Source organism: Mizuhopecten yessoensis, unplaced genomic scaffold, assembly GCF_002113885.1.
Source record: "Mizuhopecten yessoensis strain PY_sf001 unplaced genomic scaffold, ASM211388v2 scaffold2411, whole genome shotgun sequence".
Lineage (NCBI taxonomy): Eukaryota > Metazoa > Mollusca > Bivalvia > Pectinida > Pectinidae > Mizuhopecten > Mizuhopecten yessoensis.
This window is the reverse complement of record NW_018404533.1, coordinates 735,687-756,380: the sequence shown is the minus strand read 5'-3', so window position 1 is coordinate 756,380 and position 20,694 is coordinate 735,687. Positions and strand designations below refer to the sequence as shown.

Here is a 20,694-nt window from a genome sequence, read left to right as displayed (position 1 = left end):
ATCGTTGTAAGGGAAATAAACGACCATTTTGGTGATTACAATTTATTGATGCAATGATAAACCCATTCCCTCCTAAACTCACATTTGAACCTTACCAAATCATAGACTGGGCAAGTCCAGTTTAAATATGTAGGGGTGAATGAGTAAAATGCTTATGTCAACACATATTTTGCAGTTAACATAAATGATACAGAGTGATTGCTAGAAGTCTAAAAGGCCTCTTCTAGAATATTACCCAGACCCGATCTGCTAAGTGCTGCACCCACTAGTATCTGCCCTGCGCTCCTTGCTCATTAATATCCTATTTGAAAAGTCAATATGGCATATTCAATTTTAAAAGCTTTCATAGCAATTCGTCAAATATCTTGTGTCCTTGCGGGCAGTAATCAGTATAAATGGGGCTTATTTTATTACACTCACTCAAGTTTCGATAATTACCAGTATTGTTTAAATACAATGGATATTTGGGCAGTGACTAACTGACTGGTGCCACAGAGCAACACAGATCATGATCAATACCTCATACTAAGTCATCATAGGGACCACATAAAGAAACTTGTGGATGTTTTACGTGTTTGCGATAAATTGTTTCAACCCAGAGTTCACAGCTGTGTGCAGCGCTAAAACATTTAAGGGAAGTCCCTGCAGGGTTCACAGTTGTGTTCGCAATGCTAATATATGTTTAGGGAAGTCCCTGCAAGGCTGACAGCTGTACATGTGTTTGAAACGCTAAAATATTTGAAGGGAAGTCCCTGAATGGTTCACAGCTGTGTGCGCAATGCTAAAATATTTTTAGGGAAGTCCCTGCAAGGCTGACAGATGTGTGCGCAATGCTAATATATGTTTAGGGAAGTCCCTGCAAGGCTGACAGATGTGGGTGCAAGGCTAAAATATGTTTAGGGAATTCCCTGCAAGGCTGACAGCTGTGTACGCAATGCTAAAATATGTTTAGGGAAGTCCCTGCAAGGCTGACAGCTGTGTACGCAATGCTAAAATATGTTTAGGGAAGTCCCTGCAAGGCTCAGCTTTGTGTGCAATGCTAAAATATGTTTAGGGAAGTCCCTGCAAGGCTGACAGCTTTGTGCGCAATGCTGAAATATTTTTAGGGTAGTCCCTTCAGGGCTGATAGCTGTACATGTGTTTGAAACGCTAAAACATTTAGGGGAAGTCCCTGCAGGGCCGACAGATGTGTGCGCAATGCTTATATATTTTTAGGGAAGTCCCTGCAGGGTTCACAGGCACTGACGTACAAATGTTTGAAATGTTTTACAGGCTGGTCCTCACAAAGGAAGGGGAAAAGAAGGTGCCTCTCTACTCAATCCACTCCAACCCAGCAAACTCCATGGAATTCTGTGTAGGGGGTCGCGACCACTATATCAGGTAATTATATAGACTCTGCATGTAGGTGGTCGCGACCACTATATCAGGTAATTATATAGACTCTGTAGGGGGTCACGGCCACTGTATCAGGTAAATATATAGACTCTGCATGTAGGGGGTCGCGACCACTATATCAGGTAATTATATAGACTCTGTAGGGGGTCGCGACCACTGTATCAGGTAATTATATAGACTCTGTAGGGGGTCGCGACCACTATATCAGGTAATGATCTAGACTCTGTAGGGGGTCGCGACCACTGTATCAGGTAATTATATAGACTCTGTAGGGGGTTGCAACCACTGTATCAGGTAATTATATAGACTCTGTAGGGGGTTGCGACCACTATAGACCACTATATCTGGTAAATATATAGACTTTGTAGGGGGTCGCAACCACTATATCAGGTAATTATATAGACTCTGTAGGGGGTCACAACCACTATAACAGGTAATTATAGATGTTGGTAAGTTTAAGGTCACCTGGCCCTTAAGTGAGCTTATGCCGTGGTGCAGCGTCTATCATCCGTTTGTCGTCAATCAGCTATCCGTCGTCAACCTTTTCACGTAAAACAACTTCTGAATAACAAAGAGGCCTAGATTGATGATATTTGACCAGTTATATAATGGGATGAAGGGTACCAAGTTTGTTAAAATGAATGACCTTAGCTTATAGTCAAGGTCACAGGGGTCAAATATATTTGAAAACTTTAAACAACTTCTTCTGAATAACCAAGATGCCCAAAACGTTGATATTTAGCCATTAACATGATTTAATGACGGGTTCAAAATTTCACCCATTTTCAAGGTTACAGGGGTCAGAAATATTTAATTTTTAAACAACTTCTTTTGGCCAAAAGGCCTTGGATTTAATATATTTGGACAGTTACATGCTCAGAAAGTACACTACTAGTCACTGGAACTTCATACTTGGGGTATGGGTTCACCTTGGTGAGGCAGTGTGTCGTATATCAAAGTAGGTCACTCTGACCTGCATCAAAGAAAAAGTTTGTCCGAGCTCTATCTCCTACACTACTAGTCACTGGAACTTAATACTTGGAGTATGGTTCATCTTGGTGAGGCGGTGTGTCGTATATCAAAGTAGGTCACTCTGTGTTTGACCTTTGACCTGCATCAAAGAAAAAGTTTGTCCGAGCTCTATCTCCTACACTACTAGTTACTGGAACTTCTTGCTTGGGGCATGGGTTCACTTGCATTGAAGAAGAAGCATACATAGTGTCACATTCGGTGGGGGACTATAATTCGCCGAATTTTGTCTTCTTTACTTTATTTTGAATTCTCTCAATATGGCCTTCATACCGAGACCAAGTCTAGATCTATATGGCATTACATTACAATCATGCTAGATTAAAATCATCAGGGTATTTTAGAAAAATTATTTCAGTGTGTTGAACTACTTTTGTTGGATGTTAACTTACATTGATCATTGTAGCCTGTTTTGTTCGTTACAGAGTATACGACAAGAGAAAGATCAGCAATGTAAGTATCTGTCGATAACTAACCAAGATTAATAGAATCATCCCCTACCTTGAGGGTGTGACAGAGAAATCTCCTATCCGAGGGGGGATTTTTTGTGTTGTCAAACCCTAGGCTCTGCCGAGGGTTAGACAATCTGTTACACCCTCCAGGTAGGGGATGATTATTTTTCTCCTATCCCATTATTTCAGTCACAACTCCACCGACAGTAGTCTGCCATGTTTGTAAACAAGAACACATGTGGGGTATGCATATTGTCATTCACTTTTGATGACGTCACAATGTTACCGGTGACACATTTTATGATGTCACAATTGAACACGTGCTTATTGTCACGAGGCTATCTCGCCCTAGGGAGTGACAAGCTGATCTTTCCCGGCTAAAACGGGAGACACGCCTGTGAAGGGTGGGAGAAATATAAGTCAACCATTCCTGTCTCATTTAATTCCATCTCAAGCTCTGATACTTAAAGCTGACATTGCAAGTTAAAAAGCTTTCAATTGAGATTTTGAAAAAAAAAATCAAAATATTTTTTCTGGTTTTGAGATTTTCCCTGTCTGTTCCGATTATAGTTTCTAAGGAAGTGCCAGCATTTTAGTTTTTCCTTGCTTGGTAACGAGTATTGGTCTTGCTGGGTATAAAAAGCGCAAGGTGATAAAAATATTTTGGATTTTATTTATTTTTTAATCTCGGTTGAAAGCTTTTTAACTTGCACTTTCAGCTTTAAGTTAGATAATGTATATCAAAGCTCATTATCATCGGCCTATTTTTGAGGCAGGCAAGCCATATAAACAATTCTTTGTCGGAACTCTGAGGTTATTCCTGGTAATATTACAGATATGGCGTATGGGTTTAGGGTCAGACACAAGAGTTCCTTGTCTCCCTCGTACATTTCTAGACAAAAACATAATAAAAATTGTAATCTGATATGAAATAGTTTCACTTGCCAAACAAAATATCATGATTTAACAAATATAAATTTAACTTAATTATTAAAAATCAATATCCGAAGAGTTTGAGAGACGTTTTATTATTTTGAATGATTTTTTTTTTCAGAATGAGGACAATGGTCTTCTGAAGAAGTTCTGCCCCCATCATCTGGTAAGGCACATCAAGTAGGGTTCTCATTGTAAAACATCGGACAAATAGACATAATGATGTGGCTGAAATTTCCTGTCTCTGATTGGCCAACCACCCATTTGCTCAGCTTATAAATTATTGATTTGATTTTTGTCAAAACCTTATGGGCCAGAAACAAGTCCATTGTTATTATGAATGGGGGAAAAAAAACTGCCTTCTTTTCTAACAATCAATAGTGAAACAAAATTTAAAAAAATATTTCTTTCTGTGATGGTTCTGTTTCTTGTTTAAGAATTTTTCTTTTTGATAAGTTAACCCTTTCACCTCTATGGAACTTTAAAAGACTCTACCAGGCATGAGAGGGCCGCGTTGGCCAAGTGGTTAAGGCGTCGGACATTCTGCTACCACTAGCCCTCCACCACTCGGTCGCGGGTTCGAGGCCTTCGTGGGGAAGATGCCAGGAACTGGCCACATGTCGGTGTTTTTTCTCCTGGAACTCCGACTTTCCTCCACCATCAAAACCTGGCACGTCCTTTAATGACCATAGCTGTAAATAGGACGTTAATAACCTGTACAACAAATAATAATGAAAGAATGCCTGACTATACAACAGGAAAAGTCAATAACAGGTCCAAATGCCTGACTATACAACAGGAAAAGTCAATAACAGGTCCAAATGCCTGACTTTACAACAGGAAAAGTCAATAACCTGTACAACAAATAGTAATGAATGAATGCCTGACTATACAACAGGAAAAGTCAATAACCTGTACAACAAATAGTAAGGAATGAATGCCTGACTATACAACAGGAAAAGTCAATAACCTGTACAACAAATAGTAAGGAATGAATGCCTGACTATACAACAGGAAAAGTCAATAACCTGTACAACGAATGCCAGACTATACAACAGGAAAAGTCAATAACCTGTACAACAACTAGTAATGAATGAATGCCTGACTATACAACAGGAAAAGTCAATAACTGGTACAACAAATAGTAAGGAATGAATGCCAGACTATACAACAGGAAAAGTCAATAACCTGTACAACAAATAGTAATGAATGAATGCCTGACTATACAAAAGGAAAAGTCTGTTTCCACGACTCTTGTACATATATATATATATATATGCAGAAAATGAGTTCCATTTTAAAAAAATATGAGGTAATTTGTTTGAGAGATCGGTTTGTTATTTCTAACCACTTTAAAAGTAGAAATGTTCACAAGTTGAAATGTTGGTGCTGCTACCTATTAAACTGATCGTGGTGTGGAATTTTTTGCATCGGCAAATGAAATCAATAAAAAAAAAAATCTGAAATCTATAAATAGATATTTGAATGTGGACGTTTTCATGCTAATGTACACAACGCATAAATGTGGGCATTTCAGCATGAAAATGTCCTCTTTTGCTGTATATTTAAATTTGAAACTGTGATTAAACCTTGATCAGTGTTGTCGATAGTTTTACTGGACAAAATCATTTTATTACTTACTTCATCTCAGCCATAGGCTAAATCCAGGTCAGTAACAATATACTTAGCCATAGGCTAAATCCAGGTCAGTAACAATAAACTTAGCCATAGGCTAAATCCAGGTCAGTAACAAAATACTCAGCCATATAGGATAAATCCAGGTCAGTAACAAAATACTCAGCCATATAGGCTAAATCCAGGCCAGTAACAACATACTCAGCCATAGGCTTAATCCAGGTCAGTAACAACATACTCAGACATATAGGCTAAATCCAGGTCAGTAACAAAATACTCAGCCATAGGCTTAATCCAGGTCAGTAACAACATACTCAGCCATATAGGCTAAATCCAGGTCAGTAACAAAATACTCAGCCATAGGCTAAATCCAGGTCAATAACAATATACTTAGCCATAGGCTAAATCCAGGTCAGTAACAACATACTTAGCCATAGGCTAAATCCAGGTCAGTAACAACATACTCAGCCATAGGCTAAATCCAGGTCAGTAATAATATACTCAGCCATAGGATAAATCCAGGTCAGTAATAATATACCCAGCCATAGGCTAAATCCAGGTCAGTTACAATATACTCAGCCATATGCTAAATCCAGGTCAGTAACAACATCCTTAGCCATAGGCTAAATCCAGGTCAGTAATAATTTCCTCAGCCATAGGGTAAATCCAGGTCAGTAACAAAATACTCAGCCATAGGCTAAATCCAGGGCAGTAATAATATACTCAGCCATAGGATAAATCCAGGTCAGTAATAATATACTCAGCCATAGGATAAATCCAGGTCAGTAACAAAATACGCAGCCATAGGCTAAATCCAGGTCAGTAATAATTTCCTCAGCCATAGGGTAAATCCAGGTCAGTAACAAAATACTCAGCCGTAGGCTAAATCCAGGTCAGTAACAAAATACTCAGTCATATGCTAAATCCAGGTCAGTAACAACATACTTAGCGATAGGCTAAATCCAGGTCAGTAACAACATACTCAGACATATAGGCTAAATCCAGGTCAGTAACAAAATACTCAGCCAGAGGCTTAATCCAGGTCAGTAACAACATACTCAGCCCTAGGCTAAATCCAGGTCAGTAACAACATACTCAGCCACATAGGCTAAATCCAGGTCAGTAACAACATACTCAGCCCTAGGCTAAATCCAGGTCAGTAACAACATCCTTAGCCATAGGCTAAATCCAGGTCAGTTACAATATACTCAGCCATAGGCGAAATCCAGGTCAGTAATAATATACTCAGCCATAGGATAAATCCAGGTCAGTAACAAAATACTCAGCCGTAGGCTAAATCCAGGTCAGTAACAAAATACGCAGCCATAGGCTAAATCCAGGTCAGTTACAATATACTCAGCCATATGCTAAATCCAGGTCAGTAACAACATACTCAGCCCTAGGCTAAATCCAGGTCAGTAACAAAATCCTCAGCCATATAGGCTAAATCCAGGGCAGTAACAAAATACTCAGCCATAGGCTAAATCCAGGTCAGTAATAATTTCCTCAGCCATAGGGTAAATCCAGGTCAGTAACAAAATACTCAGCCAGAGGCTTAATCCAGGTCAGTAACAACATACTCAGCCACATAGGCTAAATCCAGGTCAGTAACAACATCCTTAGCCATAGGCTAAATCCAGGTCAGTTACAATATACTCAGCCATATGCTAAATCCAGGTCAGTAACAACATACTCAGCCCTAGGCTAAATCCAGGTCAGTAACAAAATACTTAGCCATAGGCTAAATCCAGGACAGTAACAACATACTTAGCCATAGGCTAAATCCAGGTCAGTTACAATATACTCAGCCATAGTCTAAATCCAGGTCAGTAATAATATACTCAGCCATAGGCTAAATCCAGGGCAGTAACAAAATACTCAGCCATAGGCTAAATCCAGGGCAGTAATAATATACTCAGCCATAGGATAAATCCAGGTCAGTAACAAAATACTCAGTCATATGCTAAATCCAGGTCAGTAACAACATACTCAGCCCTAGGCTAAATCCAGGTCAGTAACAAAATACTCAGCCATAGGCTAAATCCAGGTCAGTAACAAAATATTTTCTAATTATAAAAGAATTGTTGTATTTTCTTGAATGATCGAATGTAAATAACCGGATATTTCTTTTCTAGGTGAGCAGCGACATGAAAGCCAATGTGACTTGTGCCGTATATAACTACAATGGAACAGGTAGGGTCATTGTGACTTGTGCCGTATATAACGACAATATTTATGTACTAATTACAGAAAACGTAGGATCGTATAACAATGAGGATATTCATGTAATATTTACAGAAATAGTATGATAGTATAATGACGTGGATATTTATGTACTATTTACAGAAATCGTAGGATTAACAACGACGTGGATTTTGTTTACTGTTTACAGAAATTGTAGGATTGTTTAATGACGTGGATTTTGTTTACTGTTTACAGAAATCGTAGGATCGTATAACGACGAGGATATTTACCTGTTCAACAACTCCCATTCCACCGGTGCTGAACACATTCATCGGTACAAAGGTCACCGAAACAACGCTACAGGTACCTACACAATATCTCACTCCAATCTATACTGAACAAAAAAAGAAACGCACAAAGTTCCCCCCCTGCAGTACACCTTAGCTGTAAGGAAGTAATGGAATATTTGGTCAGGTATTACATCAAGAACGATCTCCCTTCTCAACAATCTACCCTAAAATCAGCCAAGCGTGACAATGTCATTGAGTGACTTTGTGAGCTTCTTTAGTCCAAATCACGCGGCGTGGTCAAGCCAAGCCGGAGTTTTTTAAAACAAATAATCTCAACGGATACTCTAAGTTCAGCCACATTCATTTTCCATGTTGGCATTTTGATTTCGCCATTGACTGAGATGCCACGCTTAACGCAAAAATCAGAGGGGTAGAGCAATTGCGATGTTGATGGATGGTCATAGCCAAACTGCTGTCGCACGGCAGTTTGGTGTTGGCCCGTTTACAATTAACCGTTTCTGTTCACGTTTCCGTGCTACTGGGTTAGTTTCCGATCGTCCCAGGAGCGGTCGTCTGCGTGTAACGACCGCACAAGACAGGGCGATACGATTGTCGCACTTGGGCAACAGATTCAAGACTACTGTAGAGACTGCGTCGCATACCTTAGGTACTCATGGCAGACCCATTAGTCCTCAAACTGCCAGGAACCGCTTGCGTGCCAAAAGAATCATTGTGCGCCGACCTTATGTCGGGCCACCTCTGACACCACGGAGGCGGCAAGTGCGTCTTAACTGGATGCACAGACATGGCCCGAATAGGTTTGGGATGCATCGATGGAGGCGTGTGATGTTCACCGACGAGTCTAAATTCTGTCTGTATCGCTCAGACGGAAGAAAAAGGGTATGTCGCAGACGCGGTGAGCGTTTCGCCGATGCATGCGTGGTTGAACGCGATAGATTCGGTGGGGCTTCTGTAATGGTTTGGGGAGGCATCTTCCATGGAGTAAAATCCCCCTTAGTGGTCCTGGATCAAAACCTCAATGCCGTTCGATACAGAGACCAGATCCTCCAACCACATGTCCTTCCACTTCTCAGACGTCCTAACCTAATTTTCCAGCTAGACAATGCTCGACTGCATGTTGCCAGAGTCTGTCGTGATTTTCTCACGGCAAACAACGTTCAGCCTCTGGAATGGCCCCCATATAGCCCCGACATGTCTCCCATTGAGCATCTGTGGGATGAGCTGAACAGGCGTATTAGGAAACGTCAAAAAAAAAAAACCAACCGCGCCCAGTTGAGTAACTACTGATAACACGAGTGACATCACACAGACTTTTCTTCTACAGTATTGTAAAGAGTAGACTTGTCCCTTCATATTGATATAAAAATTTGTACAAATTTCCCAAAATATCATAGGCTATTGATTGCATAATTTCATTGTGCGTTTCTTTGTTTGTTCAGTATATTTATAGTACCTGTATCAACCTCTCTGATCTGACTCTCCGTCTTCATATATGTCAGCGAAAGTAAATTAGGGCCCTGCTTTCAGTGAGTGAGTGTCCTGTAGTAATCTTTCAAAATTTGTGGGGGGGGGGGAATAAAAAAAAAAAAATGCACGACAGATTCTTGATTTAAGAAATATATGTATATTAATTTGGAAAATATGCACATTAATATTTAAAAAATGTCACTTAATTACCTATGGCTGGGATTTTTTTTTTAAATCTTGCACTGTGGAGGGCAAAAAAAGAATTCTTTCAGTGGTGGGGTAAAATACATTAATTTTATAATGCACTCCCTGAAGACCTTAGAAATTAGTTTCCTATATAAAAAAAAAAGGTTAAAACATTCAATGTTCATGATACAACTCCTTGCTAAGGGACACAAATGGGACATCATTTTAAACGCATTTTGATATTTATTAAGTGTTCAAAGAAGTGATGACCTGACAACATCAAACCCATCAATTTTACAAATGTGATAAACTTCACGACTTTGTGTTTGGTGTGTTGTACATAGTATTCATCACACCTTTAAAAGTATAATTTTGTGATAAATGTGTTTGCAGTAAATATGTTTAATTAACTTCTCTTCACGGTGTCCTCAAAAATTATTGCCTTATATATGGAATGCAGATATTCTAAAATAGAAGAGCCCTTTAGGGGGAAACACTTTTCTTCCTGTGTTTATGAAAAATCCCTAAAGTTATTTATCTTGAAGAAAAAAGGAAGAAAAATATTAACTTTAAATCCAGTTGAATCAGAATGTTTAATGGTGTTAGTTGCTTGATTTCTTGGTCTTAGAATTATTTGCTTTGAACTTGAATATTAGATTTTCATAAACGTGACTCTCGGAACATATCACCCAACTTTGCTTTCAATTCGTGAAACGGACATTTGTCTTGCAGTAAAAGGTATCAATTTCTATGGGCCACGGAGCGAGTTCATTGTCAGTGGCAGTGACTGTGGCCATATCTTCCTCTGGGGCAAGGAATCGGAGCAGATCGTCCAGTTCATGGAGGGGGACGAAGGAGGAGTGGTAAGTGGAGGTTCATTTATAATAAGTAATAATAATAGCTTGAGGTTCTTATAATATACCGCTTTATCGCAACTTAGTTCGTAGGTCGTCTCAAAGCGATTCACAAACTGTTATCCATGGTTATTGGGCCTTCGCAACCAGCCAATATCTTTCTCAACTCCCTGGGGAGCATACAGCCGGTGCTGCCATTTACGGCGCTCACAGTTCTAGCATTCAGCAATTCTAGCACTGCCCAACCACATACTCATTTACAGCTGAGTAGACTGGAACAAGCAGAGTAAAGTATCTAGCTCAAAGATTCAACACATTGCCGTGCCGTGACTCGAACATGCAACCCTTCGGTCACGAGCCCGGCGTCCTACCACTAGACTACTGTGCCTCCGATGGTGGGGCTGACCCCCAGAGGGCTGATCATGAGGGCGGGGCCAAAAGGGGGCAATTTGGCTAGATTGCTATAAACGACTTCTTCTGTAGGACTATGCACTGGATATCGATCATATTTGGTCGGACGCATTCATAGGAGGCAGGGATTCAAAATTGTACAAATGGTGGGGCTGACACCCCAGGCTAAAGGATGGGGCCAAAAAAATGTATTGCCTGGAAATGGTTGAGATCCCCACCATATAACCACATATACAATTGCTGAGTATAAAGAGAAAAATGCACATTTGCTTCTGGGATGGCCCTAGGGTCTGGCCCCATCCTTAGAAACATAGTCCTTGGGCCATAACTTAAAAACGGTTGAGATCCCCACCCCAAAACTATATATACAAATGCTGGGCATAAAGAGACAAATGCAGTCACGATATTAGAATAGACTCTGGGGTCTGACCGAACCCCTAGGGACCTCGTTTCTTAGTCACAGCTTGGAAACAGTTGAGATCCCCGACCTATAACCATATATACATTGCTGGGCATAAAGAGATGAATGCACATATGCTTCCAGGATGGCATTTGGGACTGCCCCACCCTTGGAGACTTAACCCCTTGGTTATAACTTCGAAATGGTTAAGATCCCCACCCCAAAACTATATATAGAAATGCTGGGCAAAAAGAGACAAATGCAATCATGATATTAGAATTGACCCCAGGGTTTGCCCCACCCTTGCAGACTTAATCCCTGTGTCATAACTTTGAAACGGTTGATATCCCCACCCCAAAACTATATATACGATTGGTGGGCATAAAGAGACAAATGCAGTCGTGATATTAGAATTGACCCCAGGGTCTGGCCACAACCATAGGGACCTAGTTTCTGAGTCACAGAGTGGAAACAGTTGAGATCCCCACCCTATAACCATACATTAAATTGCTGGGCATGAAAAATTGAATACAAATATATAGGCTACAAGGATTGGCCTTGGGGTCTGGCATATTCCCATGGATCTCATTTGGAGAATATTCTGCCATGATTGCTTAGATATCCATGGGAGCGATACAGGCCCTATGGGCCTCTTGTTACATAAATAGCCCTATGTATAATTAGTTAGAACTTTTTTAATGACAAGTAAGTCTTGTCATCTGGCAACTTTCTATAATAAGGTGGCAGGAAGAATCATTGCTACTCTGTCAATACAGTATCAGATGTTGGGAAGATCATCTCATTTTGTTTTCAGTATTGAGATTATTTTGTGCTTAGCCCTTTCACCACTGTTGAACACAATGGACTCATCCAGATAAATGCATGGTAGAGTCTACTAAAGTTACATAGGGGTGAAAGGGTTAGATGTGGACAAGACAGGCAGGTAAAATCAAAATGAATAATGAGGTGATGTTTTCAGTTAACAATTATTACAATAATAAAAAAATAAAAAAAAATTTTTAAGTGTCACCTTTATTTTACATAACAAATCACTTACATAATAAAAATACACATATGCAAATTATGCCCAGCCGTACTGACTTACGAGACACTACTATGCAGACATTATACATTACATGCAGACTTCTCAGATGTCGACACCTTAAAATTCAGTTACATAAATAAGGGTATTTACCTACATGTATGATCCTGTATGTACAATTCAGATTAACGTCTTGGAGCCCCACCCATTTGCCCCTGTGCTCGCTACCAGTGGACTCGACCACGACGTCAAGGTGTGGGCGCCCACTGCCGAGGAGCCAACACAGCTGGACGAACTCAGAAAGGTAAGGGAAGATTTAGCTGATCAATACTGAAAGGATGGTCGGTGGAAAGTGAGTCGACAACGTAAACCTCTAAAGCTAGAAATTGATATCAGTAGATTTTTATATCAGATTCAACCGATTATAATGGGAAAATAATAGCGATGCAACTTCTTAATGAGACCATCAGCTTTAGGGTTATTTTCAAACAGTATGCAATAAAAATGGTTGATAAGAAACTTAAAATACACATATTGGATTTCGGAATCATTAGAATGTTTGTATTTGAAGTGGAATTATTTTCTTCCTGTTGCAAAGCATTCAACCCCCCTCCCCTTAAACTGGTAGTCAAAATGTTTTCTTGTATAAAGCTCATAGCTCTGCGAGACTAAATGGCAGATTTGAACATTCAACTTAAGCCAAGAAAATTTAGTATGATTGTTAAGGTAGGGACGGACAAACATACCTGGCACAACCACTATGTTTGACTGCAGAAAACTAAGTTAAATATAAAGAGGAGAAAACAGTGGGACCGAGGGAAACATTTGAACCATCTGCTGTATTTGATTTAAGTGTGTTCGACACAAGCAAGTTTTATTGTATATTGCAACCGTTATAACGATACAAAACAGCAAAGGGGAAAAGAGCCCTATGTCACCCGTTATAACGATACAAAATACACTTCAGGTGTAGCGTTACACCCTGACAATAATGGCACATATATCCATTTTATGTAGTTATATGTTATCATATTTCTGCTAGATTATGTGTTGTTGTTTATTTAGCCAATGAAGTTTTCACATAACGTACGATTTGATGTAAAAAATATGTATCAATTTTAGACGATGAAGAAGAATCGTAAGGAGCGAGAGGAGGAGCTGGTGAACGAGCCAGACATGATTGACGGGCAGATGTTGTGGTATTTAATGCACCACATCCGCCGTGCACAGAGACGAGTAAGTGGAAACTTCACGCAAGTAATGGAGTAAGATACAAACCTCAATGATTATATACTCCCTGACCCATTACATGGTGGGCCGCGGTGGCTCAGTGGTTAATGAGTCCGACATCTACGATCACTAGCCCTCCACAGCTGGGTTGCGGGTTCGAGGTCTACATGGGGCAATTGCTAAGTACTGACCACAGGTCCTTGATTTTTCTCTGGGTTTTCTGGATTTCCTCCACAACCAAAACCTGGCACGTCCATCAATAACAATAGGTATTAATAGGACGTAAATCAGAAACAGACCAAACCAAATAAGTAATGTTTTATTACCTGGGCCGTTTTCGTTTATCAGAGTTATTCGTTTGCGAAATAAGGTCGGACCCAGTAATCTAAAAGTGCTTTCAGGCGAGGCTTGGCAAAGCCTTGCAAGGCCTGCATAAACATTTGCAGGTCCACCAGGATTTATACCCAAAAATGTTACATTTAAAAACAGACTCATTGGTTGTTCCTCATAAACAAACAGGCCCCTGGTATTGTAGTATATATCACTTTTGAATAAAAGGAGACATTTAAAATTCTTCTGGTTCTTTCTCAAATAATAATAAATTTGGTCTGTAAGCCATATATATGTATAAACCTATTTGAATAAAGCTGAAGAGCCCTGTGAAGGGTGAAAGCAGCTAGTTTTTTAGTCGGTCGTTAATTTTATTTTTTCTATATTTACTTCCTTCACATGGACATTTAATCACTTTTTATTATATATATATATATATATATATGGATATTGGGCAAAGAGGAAATTCCAACAGTGTGGACAAGTTTAGGTTGTCAAATTTTCGAAGCGATCCGCTCCTTTATCAAGACACAGTGAAACAGAACAGTTACATGTACATATACATCATATTACAAGAAGATAGAACTGATATACTATAATTGAAAATATAGCTATTATATAAGACCAATAGTCCCCTCGGCTAAAGACAGCCGAAGGCAGCAATTAAGCAGAGAGCATCGCGGACAAGGAATGCTGATAATCTAAATATCAGAACGCTCGCTGACTCTGCTCTATAGCGAAAGTGCACTAAGACGACTCGCCCAATGAAACACAACAACGACCCGCCAAATGATAACCAAAATCAGAGAAGAATCCCTTTAGAAAACTCTTTAAATATAGGTAGAGGACCTATTCTTGTGCAAGATGCACTATGACAGAAAGTGAGTCAACGAGAGATAAGCACCAGAAAAAAGGACGAGATATCAAAAACGTGGAACATGTGCATGTGGGAATATGGCCCGATAAATGTGAAAAATCTCAATTTCCTACGGACTGCCCACATTAGTCGCCTCTCAATGCTGCAGTGGATTTAACAGTCACAGCAGGGGGGTCCACACTTAGTCGCCTCTTTCGGTTTGCAGGAATAATGCATGTAATTATCAAATAAGTGAGTGCAGGAGGAATAAGTAGATGAAATGGCTAAGATACTGTATAAATCTGCAAAATTAATCTGACAACGGCTGTTGGTCACACACACTGACATGCAGCAGCAGGCCGGCAAGATGGCAGACCAACTGTGCAGTAATGCACCATTAGGTCAAATGCCCCCTGGAAGGAAAACGAGCGGATGGCAACCGCCAATCGTTCGTTCATTCCTCGAGGGTAGCGGGTTTGTAGATTGGTGATCCAAAACCGTTCTCTTGTACGTCGTCTCGTTTCATCCCATGTAGGACAATGATCTATGGCAACCACCTGCATGTCTTTCCAACAGGGAAGTCTGGTTTGTTCTGCTTGATGGAGCAGTGGTGGTTGTTGATTCTGATATTGAGCTGGGTGCAGGTCTCGCCCACGTACTGTAAATTGATTTTACACATATGGAGAAGTATACCTAATCACAGAATTGGAGGTGTGCACTGTAATTAAGTCACTGCGGCTTCACTTCCAGGTCAAAGGTCAAATAAGTGCAACATTCCCAGGGAAATCATGTCTAGGCTGTAACTTTTAAACCATCAAAATGATCACGAGGAAACTTCAGTATACCTGTGTCGCCTATAGATAGGTTTGCATTACAGTAATAAGGTCAGCATGCATGACCTTCCTTCACTTCTAGGTCAAAAGTAAAACGAATCAAAAATTAAACAGCAGATTTTTTTCCTGCTGAAACTTTCTATACATAATTATATTAATTAGGTGATGACAGGAAACATAATGCCTTTTCGTCACAAAAACTAATCGCCAGTTGTTGTTATATAATTTTTTAGGCTGACCAGGATGGGACTCCAGCTGATCAGGCGTCCAGCTCCAGTGATAACAGCGAGTATGACACAGAAGACTCGGAGGAGAACGCCCCCTACAGGATGTCCTGTAACCCCTCATGAACTTCCAACTAAATACCAGCTCGGAGACACACAGGATGTAACCATTTAACATTTGTACCTTAATTTCTCAAAAATATCTTTTGGATTTTTATTTTTTTTTAAACTTTTTGCCATAAAATATTTGTTCCTATTCATAACTTTAAAGAAAGAAAAATTAGCAATCAATGTTTTTATCCACATTTAAAAAATAATTTTCATGGAGTCTATGAAAAAACCCAAAATGATATTCTGTGTTAAGGATTCCGTTACCACTGTCAAAAACCATGACTATGCACTTGAAACCTTATCAAACATGGCTGGTGGCTTTTGTAAATAATTTTTGAAAAAGGAAAACGACAAAACCTTGGATAACTGTTAAGAAAACAATAACGATGCAATTAAAAAAAGGGAATCCTTAACAGTGCTCTGGGTGTAAAGAGGGACGAGGACGAGACCAGGATTCGACCCTGTTCTACCCGAATGAGTTAATTGGTCCGTGGGAGAAATCATAGCCAGTCGTGCAACAATTATATCAAAAACAAAATTATGGGGAGGTTACTGTAGAGAAACTAGCATGAAACTCTTTAATGTTTAGCATACAGTTGAACAGGGATTCTTAAATTGACAGTTTTTGAGTTATAACTGGTAATTTCACCAAGTGTAGGAAAATTATTTCACATATGTGAGATTTTTATTTTTTTTCAAAATTTGAACTGTGATATATACAAACCTACACAAAAATTATCTATTATATCAAGTTCCATTTAAGGATCCCTGTACAACTGCCAAAAATTGTAAGTTTTGGAATCTGTTTTTCCAACTTGACTATAGCTTTGATTAAAGAAACGTTACCTTTGTTTAAAATTAATATTTTGAATGTAAAAAAAAATGTGCGGCTAGACTGTGATTTGAACCCTGGACATCGGATTGTTCTACTGTCGCTCAAAGCAATTGAGCTACCTGGTCTACGGAAGTGTCCTGGCCGAGCTGGGCTAAATGTATATCCAAACGAAAGTAGGAAAACGTAGGAAAAGTCACAGTGCAATGGGACGGATCCTTAAGTAAAACTTTGGCAAAAAAGTCTTGTTGGTAAAACTGAAATCTGAGCTGAAATTGTTTTAAAGAACATGAGGTACAGAGAAGTGGAACTCCTAACAGACATCCTCTGAGGATAGTGTGCCACTCGGGATGTTGTGGTACTGTGGTACGGCACTTGAGATGTTGTGGTACGTCAGGAGATAATATATTGTGGTACTGTGGTACGTCAGGAGAATCTGACACATCAGCGTTATAACCTGACATTCACCTGGTGAAGTTATAAAAGAGGACTATGTACGTATTGTCAGATTAACGACTACAAATATTTTCCATTTTGTATCAACTGGTTCTGTGAATAGTTATCTGTGATTTGTTTATATGGTACACAGGTGCAATAAGCTCGCAAAATATCCGTACCGCAAACCGTTTTTGTGATAAAGGTAGACAATTGAGCTACAAAGTAGCATTAAGATATGAGATGAAATACCCCTATTTAACTTTAGTAGACTCAACCATGCAATGACCTGGGCAAGTCCATTATGTGGTGGTAGGGTTATTAAGTACCAGGTTTAATGTTTTCAACTGTTTCGTTTCTGTGCCGTGTTGTTTGGCTTATAGATGAATTTTATTGTTGATGGGCTGTAAACAAAAAACTAAAGCAAACCCTCCTATTACACCAAGAAATGTGTAAATATTTGTTTTTTCTTCGTCATATGCATCTTACCCATAGAGTTATAAACCTCTTTAATTAAATAAATGAATGGTAATATGGATTTGGTTGATACTCAAGAACTAATTATATTGATACATTATAAAAGTACACAAGAATTGATGACATATTTGAAAAGTCCACAAGAATTGATGACATTTTTGAGAGGTTCACCAGAATTGATGACATATTTGAAAGGTACGCAAGAATTGATGACATTTTTGAGAGGTTCATCAGAATTGATATATGTAAGGTGCACAAGAATTGATGACATTTTTGAGAGGTGCACAAGAATTGATGACACATTTGAAAGGTGCACGAGAATTAATGACATATTTGAAAGGTGCAAAAGAATTGATGACATTTTTGAGAGGTTTACCAGAATGAATACACATTGATAATATTAATGCTCTGCTGCGTATATCCTTACACATAGTGAAGTTCCAATTATTAATTCCATATTCCAGTCTTTATCTCAATAATGATCGAGTGAGAGAGGTGCTGGTGGTCTGTGGTTTAGCATACACAATCTCTATTGGTGGCTGTGTTGTCAACTTAATGATGTCTGTAGATCTGGGATGGGAAAGGGATTTACTGAAGAAAATTGTGGAAGTCCAAAGGGCCGTTCAAGTGTTATTTTGACAAGCCATTTTGATTGCTCCCAGTACTGTTGGTCTAATATTGTTTCAATCAGAAGTCAAGAGGCTGTAAGTGGCAATTAATTCATTTACACACTTGATATTTGTTTGCAGTATTGAACTGCCTGTTGGTCTCGCTAACTGTAATATTGAACTGCCTGATGGTCTCGTTAACTGTATAAAAGGTGCATCATTAACTCTCTAGTCTAGTGCTTATTTCTGAATCTTGGGTTGCCAGGTTCAGTAAAGGTCACCAAAGGTCACCAAAGGTCACCGGACTGGTTACCATTCTAAATATAAGTAGTTTGAGATTCAAATGCATTTATTTACTAACGCATTTCACTGTGAATCTCATTTGAATCCTCTCTTACAGCTTTCCAGTCCTGGTTGTGTTCTGTGAATTTCCATGTGACTGCATGGATCATGTGACGTCAATTAATCCAGGTCATGTGATCATCCAAGATGTCACATGTTCAGCCCTGAAGGGATAAGTGAATCAATTTTCAGCAACAATTTTTCAGTTAAAAATTGAATAAAATGAAAGTGATTCCTTTTTCCCAGTTTTTATCTAAGATTCGTTATCCCGGTATTTATGTAAGGGTCAAAGATGTAATGTTCTAAGAATATAATGATTATTAATATCTACTGATGAACTCACACAATATTCAAAGTTTGAAAAAAGATATTGCTAATTTCAGAGATAAACAAAATATTGAAAAGTGAATCATGAAAATGATAAAATAATTCAGGAGGAATTGAATAAATGCATTTCATATCTGTAAGAGTTTTAGTCCATTCAGACACTAAGTGTTTGTTGTGCATTATTTAGTTATATTTATTGATATGTTACTTAGTAACTTAGTACAGTGAACATGGTCAAGTCGTCATAGAATGGTTCCCTTTTTGGCATCGTGAATTTACTTTTCCCTGTATCATTTTTTCTGTCAATACCAGTATACTGAATACTATAAAAAATTATTTTTATGCTAATTTTTTGTTTTCTTCAGCATCATTAAAATATGCAAATTGATGTTCTATGTAACCTATTGGTGTATTATATGAAACATATTAAAACATATTGCTGTAAAATTGCCTTGATGCTGTAAACAAAATATATATATACAGGAATTAATTTTACAGTACAGCTTACAAACTATTCCTTTAATGCACAAATTAAACTTGTTCATTTAAACATAATTTTAGAGTTAGCAACCCTGTCCCACTACTGCACTGCTGCTTTTGCTACGTACAGTTACCTCCCCTTAACTTCTGTTTGGATGTAACTGGAGCACATATGGGCCAGGTAGCTCAATCAGTTTCAGCGATGGTACAACAATCAGAACCTGGGTTCAAATCCTCCGATCGTTTTAATTGTTGCTCTATCCAACTATGTTGCAATAATAATATTTGGAGGATCTTATATATATACTGCTTTATCACATCCTAGTTCGTAGGTCGTCTCAAAGCCGTTCACAAATTATTATCCGCAGCTTGCATTCAACAATTCTAGCACTGCCCAACCACGTACTCATTTACAGCTGAGTAGACTGGAACAAGCAGAGTAAAGTATCTTGCTCAAATATACAACACATTGCCGTGCCGTGCCGTGGAGCGAACCCGCAACCCTTCGGTCACGAGCCCGGTGTCCTACCACGTGCCTCCTTACCTGGTCAATTGTAGTACACCGGTCAAATTGCACCACAGTGATTATATCCAAAAATGAAATTAAAGGGAGGTTACTCTATGTACCAAAAAAGATACAGTAGAACTCTCTAGTGTTTTGCCTGCGATGGGACAGGAATCGTTAAATGTCAGCTTGCCGTTGATTTTTTTTTAATCCTTTGGTCTAGATCAATGTTAGTTTATATCAGTGTGTATTCAGTATATACACATCCGAGTCATTTATAAGTTTTCTGAAGAACTTGTGTAATAGGATTGTGATGTAATATGATATTGAATTGATGTCACAGACTTGCAGATTATATAATGACTTAACAGTAGGAAAAATATAGATTAAAAATGAGACTGTTTTACTGCAAGATTTATTTATATTTTTGCAGTATTTGCAAAATTTCTTGATCGTGGTATAAAAAAAATGTTGGATCTGTTTCCATTTCTTAAAAGATTTATGAAACTTGGCCACAAGTTTTCCACTTCAGCTCACTAAAATCAAAAGAAGTCATATATGATGAAATAGAAACCTAGGGAAGATCCTTTATATATGTATATATTTCCTTGCCTTGTTTTGAAACTAATCATGATATCCAAAACTTGATCGTTTAATGTTCTGCCCAGGTCATTATAACTAGACACAGCAACAGTGTATAGTTGTGTTTTGTTAGTACCCAGTTGTCTGAGACAATTAAAACCTAAGTTAATTTTATCACCTATAGTTGAATAATATTTATTTTTGACAAAATATGTTGTGGGTT

The 20,694-nt window shown here is 38.7% G+C and overlaps 1 protein-coding gene across 1 annotated transcript in view; it reads left to right on the top strand.

The window, feature by feature from the left end:
• The window catches only part of LOC110445905 (DDB1- and CUL4-associated factor 8-like), a 28,702-nt gene extending 8,969 nt beyond the window's left edge, over positions 1 to 19,733 (top strand). Inside the window, exons 6-14 of the mRNA XM_021490764.1 lie at positions 1,273 to 1,380; positions 2,850 to 2,877; positions 3,931 to 3,975; positions 7,580 to 7,637; positions 7,884 to 7,991; positions 10,325 to 10,455; positions 12,484 to 12,603; positions 13,422 to 13,535; positions 15,782 to 19,733. Coding sequence (XP_021346439.1) covers positions 1,273 to 1,380; positions 2,850 to 2,877; positions 3,931 to 3,975; positions 7,580 to 7,637; positions 7,884 to 7,991; positions 10,325 to 10,455; positions 12,484 to 12,603; positions 13,422 to 13,535; positions 15,782 to 15,898 — 829 coding nt within the window. The 3' untranslated portion in view covers positions 15,899 to 19,733. The remainder of the gene's footprint in view (positions 1 to 1,272; positions 1,381 to 2,849; positions 2,878 to 3,930; positions 3,976 to 7,579; positions 7,638 to 7,883; positions 7,992 to 10,324; positions 10,456 to 12,483; positions 12,604 to 13,421; positions 13,536 to 15,781) is intronic.
• Positions 19,734 to 20,694: the final 961 nt, after the last annotated feature.